The sequence below is a fragment of the Gymnoscopelus microlampas genome (assembly GCF_963454915.1).
Source record: "Gymnoscopelus microlampas genome assembly, chromosome: 17".
Taxonomy (NCBI): domain Eukaryota; kingdom Metazoa; phylum Chordata; class Actinopteri; order Myctophiformes; family Myctophidae; genus Gymnoscopelus; species Gymnoscopelus microlampas.
In genome coordinates this window covers 6,491,712-6,511,659 of record NC_139954.1, presented here as the reverse complement: position 1 = coordinate 6,511,659, position 19,948 = coordinate 6,491,712, and the positions used below count along the sequence as shown (strand labels likewise).

The 19,948-nt window shown below is 43.1% G+C and overlaps 1 protein-coding gene across 1 annotated transcript in view; it reads right to left on the bottom strand.

Moving 5' to 3' along the window:
- Positions 1-19,948, bottom strand: part of LOC311064133 (ephrin type-A receptor 6-like) — a gene marked incomplete at both ends in the record, with an annotated part of 409,840 nt that overhangs the window by 35,258 nt on the left and 354,634 nt on the right. Inside the window, one exon of the mRNA XM_084083900.1 lies at positions 9,133-9,241. Within this exon, the coding sequence (XP_083940026.1) occupies positions 9,133-9,241 (109 nt within the window). The remainder of the gene's footprint in view (positions 1-9,132; positions 9,242-19,948) is intronic.

The following is a 19,948-nucleotide window of genomic DNA, read 5'->3' as shown; positions in this document are numbered from 1 at the left end:
AAATAATTGTAGTGGACTAAAAAGTATTGAAAACTGTAAACACTCAAAGTAAAGTAAAGCAAAGTAAAAACCCCTCAAAATGGCACTTTTGGGCAAGACCGAGCCGGTAGAGAGTCTAAAATGGAAGTAATGGAATTTGGCAGAAGCACCGCCCAGGGAAATGACGTTTTACATTCTCCGCGAATCAAATGAGTGTTGTGATTGGTCGGAAAATACCGTTTCCAGGGGCAATGGAATACAACGGAAGGCCCCCTATAGACACTCCCCCTATGAGCGCGGGTTTCTGAACTGTCCACAGCCCTCCTCTGAGACGCGGACAGAGTTGTCAAAAATGTAACCATATTATAATGAGCATTAGTGAGGACCGATTATATGAAGATACGTTGGAAATGGGTCAAGCTGTCCTTTAACCCATTAAGACCGGGAACACATCTGTGTAATTTTTGTATTTATTTGGCTATCAATAAATAGCAGATCTACAAGCTCATAGCGCGGTACCGAGTGCCACGCTATGAGCTTGTATATCTGCTATTTTTTTTTAAATCATGTTTTTTTTTTAAATCTTTGAATATATATATTTTATAAAGCGAACAGTTTTTACTCAAATCTTTGCTTCTGGGGGGTCCCTGGAACAAAATATTTTGAAATGGGGGTCCACGGCCAAATACATATCTAAAAATGTCTAAAAAATCAAAAAAACAGTATGTTGCTATATCAGTGGTGCTCCAACTTTTTCATATCGATGACCTCCATCTCAAAATATCTTGTTCCAGGGACCCCTCAGAAGCACAGATCGGAGTTAAAAATGTTCGCAATTTCCCCCCGAAAATAGCAGATCTACAAGCTCATAGCGCGGCACTCGGTGCCACGCTATGAGCTTGTATATCTGCTGTTTTCTTAATAGCCAAAGAAATCTAAAATGACACAAGACGCTTTCCCGGTCTAAATGGGTTAAGTACAGTACTTGAGTACATGTACTTTTCCACTACTGCCCAAAATAGGCTCAGACACATGCAGCTATATAGAAGTCCATGAACCTACAGTACGTTGTTTCTCCTGCATTGTTTTCCTTCAGCGTGCGTGGGCGAGCGCCCCACACGCGTGTGTTTGTTCTGAAAACTCTCACAGGAATAGCGAGAGGAGAAGCGCATCGCAGCATCAGCGTTGCCAGATCTTGCGAGAGAGATAAATAAACCAGGTCTATGAAAACGAGCCCAAAGAGAAGCGGCTGTAGGCCACGTGAGCTCTTTAGACTGTATATGCATCGGATGTTTGAAAATAGCAGATCTACAAGCTCGCAACGCGTCGTGAGCTTGTAGATCTGCTATTTTCAAAAGAAAATTGTGAAAAAAGCGACACATTTTGAATATCTTTTGAAACATTTTCACAACACACATCTGGTACGGGGGGTCCCTGGCACAACATATTTTTAGATGGGGGGGTCCGTGGACAAATACATATTAACCTATTTTGGGCGGGAACCCCTATTTGTAACTATACCTTTCAGGACGGCAACCCCTTTTGGGGTTCCTGTTGCTATGTACAGTATCTAGCAACATACATGTGTTGTAATTTTTTTATAAATATTTGAAGTTTTTCAGAAAACTCAGGTCAGGATTTAGAAGGCGTTTTTAGAATCGGCCTCAGGTCTAAAAGGGTTAATTTGGGGGTCCATGACATGAAAATGTTTGAGAACCACTGGTCTAAACAACGTTAGGAAGCAAGCCCAAATAAGCAACCAAACTTTAGAAACAAGCCCATTTAAAACCAGCAACCCAGCAAACTACCGATATTTACAAGCGACTTTACAGACAAAACGAGCCCAAAGTCGCTTATAATAAGCAGACACGGCAACGCCGACAGCGAGCTGAAAAGCGAGCTCCCTCTAGGCTGACTGTCGGAATGCACCGGCAGGAAGAGCGGGGGCCCTTTTAACCTTTGAGCCGCGGCTAAAAGCACGCAGCGCGATGCTGCGTTAGCGCTCTCCAGCATGAGGCTGAGCCGCATTTAAAGTGACCCCCCCTGACCCCTCGCGTAGGACGATATGTGTGTGCTCTCTCTGTTTTATGAAAAAAACTGAACTGCACTTGAGCTTAGAGAGAGAGAGAGAGAAGGAGAGGGAGAGGGAGACGGAGAGGAAGGGAGCGGTAGAGAGGGAGAGAGAGGAAGAGGGAGGAAGGGAGAAAGAGGAGAGAGGGGTTGAAAAAGAGAGAGAGAGGGAGAGAGAGAGGGGGCGGATGTGGGACTCTCAGGGGGCAGTGGGAGGTGGGTGTCAGAGGACGAAAGCAAAGGGAGGACGAGAGGAGAATAGAACCTGCAAGTGTTTTTAAGGTAATTTAAGCCACAGTACTCTCTCTCTAACTAAACACAGCTGTGAGGGAGATTTGTTTTATAAAAGCCCGTCCACACTAAGTGCAATGACTATAAATATGTCTTGTTCAAAATCCTTATATAACTCAAGTGGATGGCAGAGTCCACAGCACCACTATAACGGCACAGCGGTGAATGATACCGTTGGCATGGCTTTCAGAGCGATTTAATGAAGGATAGAAACATTGACTGAAGTCCATCCGAATTCACAGCATGCCAACGTTCATTGCACCGGTCAAAGTTCAACCAATCTCTCAGCAACAGCAGCACCACTCCCTTAAAGAGGTGGTGCCATGGTTTTGCACTTTTTCTGTGTTTATGTCTATGAGGTTGATAGAACTTCATTAAGCCCCCTGGTGGTGTTTTTATGGTGTTTTATGTCTTCTCTGACTATTTTGAGTTTCTTCCTGGAGGCTGAAACCTTGAGGGTCAAACGTGCCAATAGAAAAACAACGCAGTAGAAATATACCCGCCCCCTCGTTATCATAACACAACGGGTGTGGGCATGAGGACGAGGAGGGACTAGGACAGGTGGGTGGTCTTGTAGGAGGAGGCGGAGGGACTGGTTCAGGTGGGAGGTGCTAAAGTGAGAACCAGGTATACTTAATGAACTGGAGTCGTGTCCACATAGAAACATAATTTTAACACTTTCTGTACACTTTTTTGAAAAAAATCTTCCTCCTAGTATAACTATAATACCTGATGATCATGTTTTAGGGGGGGGGGGATTCACTGAAAATCATGGCACCCCGTCTTTAAACATGTAGTGTTGTGGGGCACGGTGGCGCAGTCGCGAGCGCTGTCGCCTCACAGCTAGAAGGTTCTGTTCGATTCCCGCCGGGGACGCTGTGGGCGCTGGGGGGCGTGTCCTCTACTCCACGTCATCGGTGCCCATAGCCTAGGTGGGGTTGGCAAAAGGGCCTTTCTGTGTGGAGTTTGCATGTTCTCCCCGTGTCGGTAAAACCCTCACAAAAAAACATGCAGTGATCCTGGTCTCTATACTGCCTCCCCCTGGTCAGCCGGGGCGCCAGATGGAGGGGAAAGGAACTGTTTGGAATAACGTGTTCCTTCCACACGCTACGTCCTACCGGGGAAACCCCCCCCTGTCAGGTGATAAGAAGCGGCCTGCTCATGCATTGAAGGTGGCAAAACCTCAGTTCTGGGCTCTCCCTAGGCTGGCAGAAGGACAGTAGCGCCCAGGATTACATTAAATTGGCACTGGGTGGAAAAATAGGTAAAAAAATCGTGGGATAAAACATTTTAAAAAAAGAAAGTAATTTAGATAGCATGTAATTTAGACCAGTGGTTCTCACCCCCTGGAGTCTTTTTTTTTTGTCTCATTCCTAAGCCAATAGTTTGATGACCGGCAGCAGTTCCGGTAGGAGACACAAAGAGTCTCCTTTGTGTCTCCTATCGGAACCGCTGACTACCGGCCCGCTGGTCATCAAATTATTGGCTGAGGAATGCGACAAAAGCTAAAAAATCAAATACTCTGTTACAAGTAAAAGGCCTGTGTTCAAAATGTTACTTGAGTTAAAGTACAAAAGTATTGGTATCAAAATACACTTAAAGTATCAAAAGTAAAAGTACTTGAAAATAGCAGATCCACAAGCTCACAACGCGTCGCGAGCTTGTGGATCGTCTATTTTCAAATAGCCTCGTTATAAAATAATAATAAAGTGGTTAATGTATGTTTCATTGCGAACGCAGCGGAAGGAGGCGCACCGAAGGCGCCAAATTACTAATTTGCACTTTTAAGAAAAACAGAGCCAGATACAGTCAAATAAATATATATATTTTTTGGGGTGGGGAATAACTATTTTCAAGCTGCGTTCGCTTCCCGCGTTCGCGCGTCTTACTTGTAATATAATAATTTGTATCTGCAAAGTAACTAGTAACTAAAGTTTACAAATAATTGTACTGGAGTAAAAGTACAATATTTGACCCTGAGATGTAGTGGGGTAGAAGTAAAAGTACAGAAAATTGGAAATACTCCAGTAAAGTAAAAATATCTCCGAACGTGAGTAAATGTACTTAGTTACTTTACACCACTATGAGAGAGGACATGCAGGTGGCTGGAGCGACAGAGCAGAGGAGGACTCAGAGAACAGAAGCAGATGGAAACAGATAATCTGCTGTGGCGACCCCTGATGGTAATTAGCCGAAAGAAGGAGGACACGTTGACAAGTGGCACGTTGTGAGCTTATGAAATCGACTACTTTCAGCGCACGGAGGACTGTAGGGCCGTGTGGGGTAGTGGCTTCAATTACACTGATGCTTTGATTACAGCTCAGGGCAAGGTTGTGTGTGTGTGTGTGTGTGTGTGTGTGTGTGTGTGTGTGTGTGTGTGTGTGTGTGTGTGTGTGTGTGTGTGTGTGTGTGTGACTATACTTGTGAGGATCAAATGTCCGCACAAGTATATTAGAATATGAGAAGGACAATTTTTCTTGTCATCACAAGAAGAAACAAAAAAAGGTTATGGTTGAAATGGTTGTTTAGGTTGGGTCTTAGGTGTAAGATTAGACATTTAGAGGTTAGGTTTAGGGATTTACACCTAGTTCTGCGTGGGCGTCTTGCACCGAACAATTGCAAACTCACAACACTTTAGGGCTTATGGTTTAAATGGCAATTTAAAAAGAATGACATTCATAAAATCCCTGTCTCAAAATGTTGATGTCCTGACTAGTATAGTAATACAAACGTGTGTGTGTGTGTGTGTGTGTGTGTGTGTGTGTGTGTGTGTGTGTGTGTGTGTGTGTGTGTGTGTGTGTGTGCGCGTGTGAGCGTGCGTGCGTGTGTGGGCCACCTTTTCAACATGAAAGCCAGGGTGTCAGAGGGAGGGCAGGATAAAGGGGATCAGGAGACGTGACTGGAGAGGGCTGATAAAGGCACATGCCACCATTTTTTAATGAACACGCTGACCCCATCAACCAAGGTCACCATGACCCTCCTCTCCTCTCCTCTCCATTCCTCCCCATCCCCTCCCCTCTACCCTCCTCTGCCCGCCACGGTATTGGTTCTGTCCATCATTGTCTCAGCGCCACTTAGCGGGAGCCCAACCTGGCAACCCTGACGCACATAACCCCCCCTGACAGCCCTGACTAACCCTGGCCCGCTGAGCTATGTTAGCCTTCAAAGCAGAGAGAGGCTTTTAGTGACTATAGTTGGAACACACACGCACGCACGCACACACACACACACACGCACACACACACACACACACACACACACACACACACACACACACACACACACACACACACACACACACACACACACACACACACACACACACACACACACACACACACACACACACACACACACACACACACACACACACACACACAGTGCTTTTTCTCTGTCTCTGGTTGAACTTTCCCCCCCCCCTAGGAGTCTGTCAATGCGTTTGACCTTTCGTTCGTCACTAAGTGTTGACGCTGATTGCTTTGGCCTCGGTCCAACGAGACTCATTACCTCCTAAAGTCTCCTATCTGTCACATATGCTCTCCGCGAGCCGAGCGGGGCCCCGCAGAATGGACTCACGGATGATCGCAAGGTGCCTCAAAAGCTTTCAGTGAAAGCTGGTGGGTCTGTCTGTCTGTCTGTCCTTCTGTCTGCCTTGTCACTTACAGAGCCTAACATGTTTGATGGGGTATCGGCGAGCATGTGATATCCGATGCTAATAATTGATGAAGTGATGATGAGCTCGTTTAGACACAGACAGCGTTTTATTTCATGAGCGAAGGAGTGCTTTGGGTATCATCTCTGTCGGGCGGGAACAGTACCGCGGGAACATTTCGAACATTTCGGTTTGTTGTTGGTCGTTATTTGGGGGGGGGGATTTAGTGCAATATGTGTTCTGGAACCGAATTAACCCAATTAAAGTAACAACAAAAAATAGTTTAAAAAACATTAAAAAACACAAGTTTTTGCGCACGGGCGCACGCGCTGCGCACACATGCACGCGTGTACAGCACCCGTACCCTAAGACATCTTCCCGCGGCTATGGGTGGGAAAACCTCATATGTCCAAAACTGTTACTTTTCAGGATTCAAATTCAAAAGCGGCAAAAGTAGCAGATCTACAAGCTCGAAACCGCGCAGCGTTTGGGGCTTGTAGATCTGCTACTTTTGATACCTTTGTGTGTCAAATAATTGTGGTGGAGTAAAAGTACAATATTTGCCTCGGAGATGTTGTGGAGTAGAAGTGAACGCATTGGAAATTTGAAATACTCAAGTCAAGTACAAATACCTCAAAATTGTACTTAAGTACAGTACCTGAGTACATGTACTTAGTTACTTTCCACCACTGCTCTGTGGTGGTGGGCAGGACATGGGCAAAAGATAGATTGATTGAATACTTTATTGATGAGGTAGAGGCAGTACAACAAGTTCAAAAACATGCCAAATGGATGACACAAAAAGCCAGAGGCTTGTTTGTTTCCATTGCAACGGAGTGGGTGAAATTTCTTTTTTTTGTACACGCTCCCAATGCTTTGCCGTTTCAAAAATAGCCATACTGTAAGAATAGAGAACAAACAGAGAGAGAAACGAGGCAAACAAAGTCAGATTGCAAGACACGATGTCAAATAATACATAAGGTGCACGCCAGGCAAAATAGAACGTAAGACATGTGACAGAATATCACGATCTCTATAGCGCAAGTAGAGACAACGCGTAGCAGCAGGTATACTGTATATCAATGGTTCTCAAAGTGGGGTCCGGGGACCACTAGGGGTCCTTCGGGGTACCACGTGGTCCCCAGCAAAATGAGTTAATAAAACACAATCATTTTAACCCCTTTATCCATATTTTATACTTTGGCTATTCAAAAATAGTAGATATACAAAGCTCAAAGCGTGGCACCGAGTGCCGCGCTTTGAGCTTTTTAACACAAATCTTTGCTTCTGGGGGTCCCTGGCGCAACATATTTTCAGGTGGGGGTCCTCGGCCAAATACATATCAATTTGGGGGTCCTTGACGTGAAAAAGTTTGAGAACCACTGCTGTATATATCGTCACTGTCGGGTGGAAATGTCCACAACTCTAACTTTATTTTGTTATTATTTAAAAATAGTTTTTGAATTGTATTGTGAAAATAACCGATCTTTTTTTTTTAGCTTGTAGATCGGCTATTTTCACTATTTTTGAATAGTCTTCGACCAGCAGTATGTATCTATACTTTGACTCAAGTACTGAGTTGAGTAAAATGAGCACTATATATCTTTTTTTATAGCGGCAGGGTGGTCTTCAGGGTGGTCTTCTGTCCCTTTGACAGAGAGACAGAGAGACAGACATACAGACAGCATCTGCTGTCTGTCTGTCTGTCTGTCTGTCTGTCTGCCAGTCAGTCTCTCTATAGCACCTCACTCACAAAGGACGCAGAGCCAGATGCTGTACACGCGCGTACGTGTGTGCGTGTGCGTGCGTGTGTGTGTGTGTGTGCGCGTGTGCGTGCGTGCATGCATGCGCGCGGGTGCATGACTCATACCTCCAACAGAAGGCAGACTTCTCATCTTCCTCCCCCCTGTGTGTGAATGTTGTTTTTATAGCATAGCTTCACACCACAGAGAATCACACCTCCTCTCTGTCTCTCTCTCTCTCCCTCCCCCCCTCTCTCTCTCTCTCTCTCTTTCTCTCTCTCTCTCTCTCCCTCTCTCCTCCAGTCCAGTCAGTGGTCTGGTCCAGTCCAGGCCTCGGGGCATCGCGGCCCGTCTCTGGCACACTCCCACGCTCCGCCGGCGTCTATGCTAATCGGCTAATTAGCCTTTCTGAGATACTGCCGCAACCTCTGCAACCTCTCTCCGTCTGTCTCCGTTTCTCTGTCTCTCACTCTCTCTCTTTTTTAAAGCAGTTTTTCCACGTATCCATTATACAGCTCTTCATATCCACTGATAGGTCTGGAGAGCTGTATAATGGTAAAGGAGGTGTCACTTTAATGCACTTTTTTGTATGTTGATATCTGTGTTTTTGTACTGCAGCTTTTGAAGCCCTTGACTGTCTCCTATGGGAGACAAATATAAGTGAACCTTGACCTGAACTTGTATATCGTTGCTGTCGGGCAGAAACCTCCCATCTCCATATTTCAACCTTTTCAGTTTTTTCATAAATGAACGCCCTACTTGATCACACTAAAGCGCCACACAAAAGCATGAAAAATAGTAGATCTACAAGCTCACAAACGTGTCGCAGCGCGACACGTTTGTGAGCTTGTAGATCTGCTATTTTTCATGCTTTAGGCTTACGGTTAAAAATGCCCAAACACTGTAAACATGTCTTTCATAAAATCACCCTCCTAAAATGTTGATGTCGTCACAAGTATAGTGCGTGCGTGTGTGCGTGTCTGTGTGCGTGCGTGTGGCTGTGTCTGTTTGTGTCTGTTTGTGTGTGCGTGCGTGCGTGTGGGTGTGTGTCTGTTTGTTTGTTTGTGTGCGTGCGTGCATGCGTGCGTGTGTCTGTTTGTGTGTCTGCATGCGTGCCAGCACAATCTCAACTCGGTCCAGAAAGCGGAAGAAATCAAGGTTTCGTTCAGGTGCGTGCGGACGAGGATTTCAAAACCCGGATGAAACCATCCAGACTGAATCGGTTCGGAGGGCGGATGATGATATACATGTGGATTTGTGTGAAAATAAAAACGGCAGACAATTATACTCCTTTGAATAATAATGTCAACACATTCCAGCCTGGGATTACAGCTTCCCCCTGCAGGTACGAACATTAGTCTGCAAACTTCAAAGCAACACTTGCGGCGTCGGTCTTACCTTCCGGTGATGAGGAAGAAGAGGGTGAGGATGACGAGGAGGGTGAAGCCGCCTACCGCCGCCGTCACGATGACCAGAACCTGACCCTGATCCGACGCCACGTCTGACGCTGGAGAGAGAGGGAGAGAGAGGGAGAGAGAGAGAGAGAGAGAGAGATTAACTCACTAAAGCACCAAATGCTTTCAAAACATTTTCTTTTTTTTGGGGGGGGGGTGGGGGGTGGGGGGTATATTAATGTCCTACTTTGTCGATGTACAAGCTCACAGCACATCATTACGCAATGCTTTTTTTTCTTCACTCGACAGCATTCTTGTTGTGCGTGACAGTAGAACCCAGCAGGTTATTACTCAGCGACTGAGATTTAGTGGAGTGACGCATTGTATTGTGAGCTTTTAGATCAGGGGTCTTCAACAGGGGGTCCAGGACCCCTAGGGGGTCCTCAGAGTTACTACAGGGGGTCCGGCAAATCTTTGTGATATGATTTTTTTTTTACCTTAACCACTTGAACCCTAATCCCTTTTCTGAGGAGAACTTTAGCCAAAAATAGCCGGCGATTTTTGGCAAAGAGGTTCGGTGTAGAGGGGAAAAGGAGCAGACCAAGTAAACTAAAAAAGTTTAATCTGAAACACAATTTTATACAATATAGAGTAGGGGGTCCCTGCTTCATCTCTCTCTCAGCTAGGGGGTCCTTGGCCTGAAAACGTTGAAGACCCCTGTTTTAGATCATAATGTTTTGCTGAAATATGAGGAAGCAAGGTTTTTGCCCCACCGTAACGACATGTTTCATCTCATTTTGTGTTTTACACTTTCTCCAAAGTCACCAAAATGAACTTGAATATTTCAAGTCGATGTTTGCTAGGCGTCAGCGAGTGGATAACACAGTCCTATGGAATTTCGTCACAAATCAATTTGTTTCTCCCGGGAAAATTTTCGGCTAGACTTATCAAATCACCCCCCCCCCCCCCCCCGCCCCCCCCACACTTTAAACGCCATTAAAATGCAATGATAACGTAACTTTGACAAAGGAAAAAACATCACAACAGACTGCAATAAAGTTCACTGTGTTGAATTATTATCGTTCTCGAGCAATTTTCCAAGTCTCCGCTATTAGATTTTCATGTCGTATACTACAATGAATAGAACTTCTGTGGCTTCTTCCTGGAAAATAAAACATGCGCGCGTGCGTGCACACACACACACAAACCCACACACACACACACACACACACACACACACACACACACACACACACACACACACACACACACACACACACACACACACACACACAGAGTTCACACACAGTGTTCACACACAGTGTTCACACAGTGAAACGTGAGTCGTGCACCAGTGACCCTCAAAGTTTTTAACCACATGAACCCCCCTACCCCTACCTATATCACTGTGTAGAATCTCTGTGTGGAACCTGCATTTAGAAGGGCTGCATTAAAAAAAATGCCTCTGGTGATAAACCCGCCATATACCGCCCTGATTGGTGCCCCACAACTTCGGGGGCAGCAAAATCCAATCACAACCCAGCGGGGCCAGACTAATCTGCAAAGTGCTTTTCTTTTCTTTTTTGCCCTGGCAGATTCTTCTGGTATCCAGGCTAATTGGGTGTATTGGGGAAAAGGTATGGGATCAACAAAGTGTGGCAGCTAAAACTAGAGAGTGACAATGAAGAAATGGAGCAGTTAATTTTATTAATTTAATTAATATAGTCTCTTTCATTTGCAGCAGTTGAGAAAGCAGAGGAGAGGAGAGGAGAGGAGAGGAGAGGAGAGGAGAGGAGAGGAGAAGAGAGGAGAGGAGAGGAGAGGAGAGGAGAGGAGGGTTGAAGGAGAAGATTATAACAGTAAACAAAGAGCATATAGGAGAACATATTGATCACAGGAGGTGAAGATAACAGCAGAGATAAAAAGTGAGAATGAGACAGAAGAGAGAGAGGAGAGACAGAGAGAGAAAGAGAAGCCGATACAGACAGACCGACAGACAGACAGACAGACAGACAGACAGACAGACAGACAGACAGACAGACAGAGAAGTCTCATAACAACACATTATATAACTTTCCACCCTCTTTTCTCTGCATTGACGACATGTTCTCTCCAGATAAGGGCACACAATAATATGTTGAGATGTTTGAAATAAAATTGGAGTGATTCATTATGCCGGCTGTCACCCTAATTAATATTATTCATTCATGAAACAGTGATTTAGTTCAGTGATCGTTTGGGCTAAATTGGCCCCTATTTGATATTCATGATTTTCATTTTAACTGTGTCTCTTCACTGTGCCGACCGGCTCCCACATAATTGAAAGATGATTGCTATTACCAAATGTATTTCTATAATATTTCACACTTAATGAATATGAATTGGAGATCAGCATGCGTGGCCCCCTCGCCTCGCAAAACGGGGTCCCAGACCGGCTGGCGTGTGTGTGTGTGTGTGTGTGTGTGTGTGTGTGTGTGTGTGTGTGTGTGTGTGTGTGTGTGTGTGTGTGTGTGTGTGTGTGTGTGTGTGTGTGTGTGTGTGGGTCTGTGTGTGTGTGTGTGTGTGTGTGTGTGTGTGTGTGTGTGTGTGTGTGTGTGTGTGCGCGTAGGTGTGCGTATATGGTGTGTGTGTGTGTGTGTGTGTGTGTGTGTGTGTGTGTGTGTGTGTGTGTGTGTGTGTGTGTGTGTGTGTGTGTGTGTGTGCGCGCGCGTAGGTGTGCGTATATGGTGTGTGTGCGTGTGTGTGTGTGCGTGTGTGTGTGTGTGTGTGTGTGTGTGTGTGTGTGTGTGTGTGTGTGTGTGTGTGTGTGTGTGTGTGTGTGTGTGTGTGTGTGTGTGTGTGCGTGCGTGAGTGTGTGTGTGTATATCTGTGCATGATTTTTTTTCTGTCTGTCTGTGCATGACTTTATGTGAGTGCGTGCGTGCATGCGTTGGTGGCTGTGGTGCACAGTAACAAAGTACATTTATTTCAGTACTTGTATACGAGTAACTACATTATTTTGAGTATATGTACTTTGAGTATTTGTATTTTCTTTATACTTTCACTCTACTACGTTTTGATTTCAAAGACAAACATGACAGTATGTGACTTTTCAGATTTAGATTATTACTACAAAACATTACCCCTTACCCCTACCCATTTTATACTATTTTGAAAAACATTTGAATTCAAATAGCCGATCTACATCGACACGTTGTGAGCTTGCAGATTGGCTATTTGAACTATTTGAAAATGTTTTTTAAAATAGTAAAAAAGGCCTTCAAAGTTTAGTTGTAAAGGCGGCGCGCACGATACAGCCCAAAGAGTCTCGTATTCTGAGTCTCCTATTGACCGATGACCCGCTCATCAAATGACTGGTTCAGGAATGCAACAAAAACAAAAACATCTCCATGAATTCAAGGCTTCATGAGTTCATGGTCTGTGTAATTGATAGAAAATAAGTTTTAGGTGAATTACTCCTTCAAGCCCTTTTATACTTAGCTGGTCTACAAGCTCAAGCTTGTGAGCTCGTAGATACTAGGCCTGTCCCCGACTAAGGATTGGTATAGTCAAATCTGATTGGCGACTAATTGCCAATAGTCGACTGGCAGCCGACTAATGCAACACAAAAAAAAAAGAAAATAGATTTTTTTTTCATGATTCGACTGAGATGAATCAGTCTGATACGACTGCCAATCTCTCAGTCAAATCATGCAAAAAATATGTTATGCAATAGAGGAACATTCCATTTGGGCTGTAGGGGTGCTTAGTGTCTGATTTTACTTGCTTGGTTTCTCCCAATAAATGTATATCCTATTTTTGGCAAAATATTAGTTAATTAATATAAAAAATTAGGCCAATCTCTCAGTCGAATAATTAAAATAATAATAATAATTGAAAAACTTTTTTTTTCTTCATAACATTCGACTAAGAGATTGGCAGTCGACTCAGACACCCCCAACTGATTAGTCGACTATTCGAATAATCGAGGTCAGGCCTAGTAGATTTTCAAAACGCTTTAACATTTGTAAAAAGACACAGATAGACAGACTGTCTCTCTCACTCTCACTCTCTCTCTCTCTCTCTCTCTCTCTCTCTCTCTCTCTCTCTCAGATAAAAGAGTCAGACAGCACAAAGGCTTGGCAGCGCTCGCCTCTGATCCCACAGATAAAACAGAGAGCTCTGTGCTTCTGGACAAAAAAAAAGAAAGGGCTCAGGAGGCCAGTTTGGGGCCAAGTCACCGACAATGACCCACCTATAACAACAAAAGCACAGCTGCACCTTTGTATTGAATAAGGTGACGTATACAGTATCTGACATATCTGAAAGCGCTCCACAAATAACTGTAGGAAGTGCAAGTCTAGTCAGCAGGCATATAAATTGTGAAAAAGGGATGGACCTTCCATAAGGAAGGGACTGCACACTCCAGGGAATAGAGATGGACAACTTACTACTGCATCAAGTATTTTATTACGCGTTTCGCCATGAGCTTCGTCAAGTGCTATACAAAAGTGTCACTTTTGTATAGCTTTTGTATAGCACCTGACGAAGCTTATGGTTAAACACGTGGTGCTAATAATAAAATATGTAATGCAGTAGTAAGTTGTCAGATAGAATTTCTTGTATCTCCATGTCTCAACTTTTTTTAAAGAAAGTTTTTCCGTACATTAACGCCCCTACTTCAAGATTGTCGCACAAAAGTAGTGAAAATAGCAGATCTGCAAGCTCACAACAAAAAGAGGACTCCTGCACATCCCCAAAAAACTGTAGGAAGTGCAAGTCTAGTCAGCAGGCATATAAATTGTGAAAAAGGGATGGACCTTCCATAAGGAAGGGACTGCACACTCCAGGGAATAGAGATGGACAACTTACTACTGCATCAAGTATTTGATTACGCGTTTCGCCATGAGCTTCGTCAAGTGCTATACAAAAGTGTCACTTTTGTATAGCTTTTGTATAGCACCTGACGAAGCTTATGGCGAAACACGTGGTGCTAATAATAAAATATGTAATGCAGTATTAAGTTGTCAGATAGAATTTCTTGTATCTCCATGTCTCAACTTTTTTTAAAGAAAGTTTTTCCGTACATTAACGCCCCTACTTCAAGATTGTCGCACAAAAGTAGTGAAAATAGCAGATCTGCAAGCTCACAACGTGTTGCATCGCGACGCTGGTTGATCGGCTATTTTCACTATTTCAATGCCCTTCATCATCATACAAGAGTGACGCACACAATTTGTGGAAATAGCAGTTCTGTGAGCTTATTGAACAGCCATTTTCACTATTTTGAATATTTCTTTTTAAAACAATAATAAGAAAGGAACGGTTTCAGAATTACAAGGTTTCTAGCGGCTGGAAGGGAAAAAAATGAAATAATATCCAACCACGCTTCGCTGGAAAGTACACCTATACTGTAACGGCAGACTGCTTTCTCAGCATCGCCCATCGATCGTGTGCATTGATTTGATCGCCGGCGTGCATAGCGCGGGTTTGCTGACATTTGGGCTTTGGTTTTAGGGTCAGTGAATGTAACCTATTTGGGGGTGCAGTGCACACACAGAGACCTCATCATCGCCCACTGCAGAACAAGCACTGAGATTGAGCTTTGAAAGCAACGAAGAACCTATATAAAAAGCCTGATTGGGTTCATCCCTGTGTTCCCCGGGATCGTGTATCGCAGTGGCTCTCAAACCTTTTCGTGCCAAGGACCCCTAAATTGATATGTATTTTGCCGCAGAAACCCATCTGAAAATATTTTGTGCCAGAGTCACCCAGAAGAGAAGATTTGTGTTAAAAAAATGTATAAATTATTCAACATTTTTCAAACACAACACAAAAATAGCAGATGTACAAAAATGTTTAAAATCTGCTATTTTTAAATAGTCACGGTATAAAATGTTGCTGGGGACCCCCTGGAACCCCCCCCCAAGGTCCCCATAGGATCCCCGGACCCCACTTTGAGAACTAATGGTGTAATGGTGTATCGCAGCCAAAATAGTCGACCTACAAGCTGACAACGTGTTGGTTGGCTTGTAGATCGGCCGTTGTCAGCTTGTAGATCGGCTATTTTGGGGGCGAGACTCTGGCACGCAACTACGCATAAATCAGGCATAAGGATACAAATGAAGCTAATGCAGTTGAACGATAAAGTGAAAGCGTGTCTATATTATGTCGCTGTCCTTGCGAGTGTGTTTTTTAGGGTTTATAAAAGGCAGATATAGGGGTGTAACCCACGGGATGTCATTATAGCTCTGTCTCTATGGCCGCTAGTTTGAAGGTGGTGTGGTAAACTCTAATGTTTATCCGCACCACAATTGATGGGTTTGACAAAACAGCAACAGTGGTACCGCTACGGCTACGGCTACCGTGGTACTGCCAGTGTTGCCAGATTCTGCGAGAGAAACAAGCAACCAGGTCTATGGAAAACAGCCGATCTACAAGCTCACAACGCGTAGCGATGCGACGCGTTGTAAGCTTGTAGATCTGCTATTTTCAAAATATTTTTGAAAAAGATTAACTACACAAATCTTGGATCCTTGGCACAAAATATTTTCACCCCCGCGGACAAATACATTTTTATGTATTTGTCCGCAGGGGTCCGACAAATACATAATATTAATTTGTGGGTCCTTTTTTGAGAACCACTGGTTTAAGCAACATTAGGAAGCAAGCCCAAATAAGCAACAACACTTTAGAAAAAAGCCGCGCCAAGAAACAACAAGCCACAATCACCAATATTATTTTACAAGCCACTTTACTGAAAAACAGACCCCAAAGTCGCTTATAAGGCATCGCTTTTTAAAAAGAGGCCACCTTGCCGCGTGGCTCCATCTAATTTCAGATGGGTCTGCGCCATGCGTCAGCACTCCAAAGCCGTGCTAACAATAGCCGTAAAAAAAAACAATATTTGATAACGTATGCGTGTATGACGCTCACAAGTGTGTCAGGGGTATAAAGGTGACCACAAGTCCACTGGCTTTCATTGCACGTTATTGTGTCCTATCCAGGCTTAAAGTACGTGGTTGTCCGAACAAAAGGGGAAGAAGAGGGGTGGTTGTGTGTGTGTGTGTGTGTGTGTGTGTGTGTGTGTGTGTGTGTGTGTGTGTGTGTGTGTGTGTGTGTGTGTGTGTGTGTGTGTGTGTGTGTGTGTGTGTGTGTGTGTGTGTGTGACAGCAGCTGGCCATTTGATCGCCAAGTAGGCCAGTGAAAGGGGGCAACAGTCATTGTGAAGCTTTCAAACGATGTTTCACACAATGAGTGGTGGGAAGCAGTATACTCACATGTTCTACTTCAGTAAAAGTAGCAGTACCACAATGTAGAACTATAGTACAAGTCCGGTATTGATAATGTACTTGAGTAAAAGTACTTGGCATCAAAATATACTGAAGTACTAAAAGTAAAAGTACTATGCAGCAAGTTTCCAAATGTATCAAAAATCTTTTGAAAATAGACGATGTACAAGCTCACAACGCGTCGCTATTTTCAAATAGCCAAAGTAGATATAGGGGTGAAGTGGTTAATGCTGTATGTTGTATAATAATAATCAAAATCTATGTAACTACAGTTTTCAATTGTACTGGAGTAAAATGTTATATTGTTTTATTACAAAATTACAGTAAAATATTTGCCTTTGTTGGAAATACTCCAATAATAAAAAGAAAATCAAAAAGTAAATGTACTTTGTTTGTTTGTTTGTTTGTTTATTTCGAACATTAAAAAAAGAAAATACAGGAGAAAAAATAAAAAGTAAATACAGAAAACGATAACTCAAAAGTACAATAAAACATTTAAAAAAAATGTGGTGATGCATAATAATTTTCACCTTTATAATAAAATCTTAATTGTTCGAAAAGGAGTAGAAAGAAGCCTAAGCTTATCTGGCTCTACCCCTATTGTAACTATATATGTTTGCATATACAGTACATACATATACATAGTCACAAATATATATATATATATATGTTTTCTTTTGAACCATTTCATGATAATGGTCAAATATATAAAAAATTATAAAAAATAAATACAAAAGCAACAAGACAACTTCACAGCATATTACGGTATCCTGTCAATATGTTGTTCTTATACATTTTTTTAAACTTAGGTAAGGTACTACAGTTCTTTAGTTCTTCGCTGCTGGTGTTCCATAATTCCACACCTTTAACTGTTATACAATGTGACTTTAGGTTTGTTCTTACAAAATATCTTTTAAACATAAGTGTTCCTCTTAAATAATAATTACTTTCCCTCCACTCAAACAACCTCTGGATACTGTTTGGCAATTGATCATTTTTTATTTTGTACATGAGTTGTATGGTTTTGAAATCAACCAGGTCGTTATATTTCAGTGTGTTCAATTTAATAAAGAGTGGGTTAGTTGATTCTCTATAATCTGCATTGTTTACAATTCGTATTGCTTTTTTTTGAAGAATAATTTGATGTACTTAGTTACTTTACACCACTGACATTGTTGAAGAACATAATACTTATGCTTATATGAATGCAGCTGTGCCTCAACTCAACACACTGTAAAGGGTCAGCCTCGACCTCCTGTGGGGTTTTTAAAAACCTCTCCACACAGGTAAGAGGCTCTCAGTGGCGTCGGTGCATAACCGTTTTCCATATGGTTGGCATTCCTGATGAACAGAACCTATAGGTGGGAACAACAGATATTTACAAATATCTACAAGTTCACAAGACAGCAAACATATGGATGTGGACTTATAATAAAGTAAATTTTCTCCTGATTTGTCTCTTTGACAAAATTGGTTTGTCTTGTGACGATTTTGGGTCCAATATTTAGTTCAGTGACCGCGGGGCTAAACAGTGATGTGCTTGAACGTGTTCAATGAACGATCGCTCATGAACTATTTTGGGCGAACGTGAACTGAACGTACAGTATATCCGCTAGGCTAGATGAACGTTATTGTGAATGCGTTCATTCTGGCGTTTGTGAACGGCGTTCTCTCACAGTATAACTTCGTTCAAGAGTGTCCCAAATTTCCATGGTTACATCGGTTTGCCATGTTGTATTTTATCCTATCCTGTGTTTCCGAGGCGCCCTGAACGCACCATCAGCCCAAAAAAAGAAAAGCCGGTCGGTCTGCCGGTCTCTGACTTTCAACTGCGCAGCGCCGAGTGAACTCATTCTACGTGCAGACTGTGCAGCTCCGTGATTACAGATAGCCTCTCGGGTTAAAAATGCAAGAGAAGCACCTCTTAGCTTTATAAAATCCCTGTCCGATTATCAGTTGTTGTGTCACTGTAGTAGTACGCTGAGTGATAATGATCCACAGCTGTTTGTTCTTCTTGCAGAGTCTCCGACGCAAGATCATTTTGTAATTAAAGAAAGCTTCTACGTTGTATTAACTACACACGTATGAACAACAACAACGTTGCTGGGACCGGGTGTACTGCTTGTGTTTACTTTAAAACAGTATAAAAGTATTTTTCACAACTTCTCACTGCTGATGCAGTATCTTTCTCTTTGCTGCTGATGCTGTTCACTCGGGCTAGAGCCTAATTTATACTTCGCAGCACGACGGTGTCCCTACTCCCTAGCTCTGGTCCATAGCGTTAGAAGGAGTTCTCCTTCTCCTTCTAACGCTATGGACCAGAGCTACGGTGTCCTGTGCCTAAAATAGCAGACATACAAGCTCACAACGCGTCGTGGATGCAACTCATTGTGGGCTTGTAGGTCTGCTATGTTTTTACATTATGCCTAAACATGGCATAATCCTGGATTATATTCATATAATATAATAACGTCTTCAACGTTTTTCAGGTCAAGGACCCCTTAGCTGAGAGAGAGAGAGACCTCTATATATATATATACAGATGTGCCATTTCAAAACTTCAAATGTCCTGCCATCGCCAAGACAGTAAATTTTCAGGGGATTCCCAGGGCAATAAGAGGGACAAAGAAGGGCATTTAAAATGCTGAATTATTTTGATGATCACTGCTTTTATGATGCTAATTAATTTGAGCAACTGGTCAAGGACCTCTTCAAATCACCTTTCGCCTCATAATGAGTCTGACACCTTCTTCAACACACATTCTTTTGTTCTCATGTATATGGATGTCTGTTGAAGGGAAAAACGGGGGTGTGTAGTGACAACTTCTTTTCAGGGGCAAAACAGTGAATTTTTAAGGGCAGAACAGGGAGGAAAAAAAATGCATTTTCAGGGCACTTTCAGGGAAAGAACAGTAACGTGTGAAGTTTTGAAGTGGCACATCTGTATATAGGTAATTAGATTGACTGATAAAATAATTGCTGCCTGTGGTTTTATATGGGCTGTGGCAATAATTTTGACAAATAATAGCTTGCAGCAACGTATTGGGAAAAAAAGAACGAAAAAGAACTGAACTAGTTAATTTTTTGAACCATGAACTTTAGTTAAAAATGTTGAACTATGAACTATGAACTGAACTAGTTCATTTTAAAATTTGTGAACTGAACTTTGAACTAGTTCATATTCTAAGTGAACTTTCCCAACACTGGGGCTAAAGAATCGTTCAGAAGCTGTTTTCACGTTCACTCTTCCACTGGAAATAATAATAGACTCCAACCTGCTTCCGGTCTCCTAAAAAAGGCGGCCACCGTACAGTACGTCACGCAGATACGGGAAGTAAACCGGGGATGGCATGTCTATCCTTTTTTTTGGTCTTCGATAGAGCCTATCGGCTGGTTGAAATTGGAGCATACAGTATGGGGCTCCCCAGTGCTGTGAACAGGGGCTCATTATTTGCTGTTGTGGCCCCCTAAGCACAGTGCCCCGGGGCAAACCGCCCTGGGCACTGGCTCCAGTCCACCTGAACTTTAGCCGAACCCGTGTGACAGCCA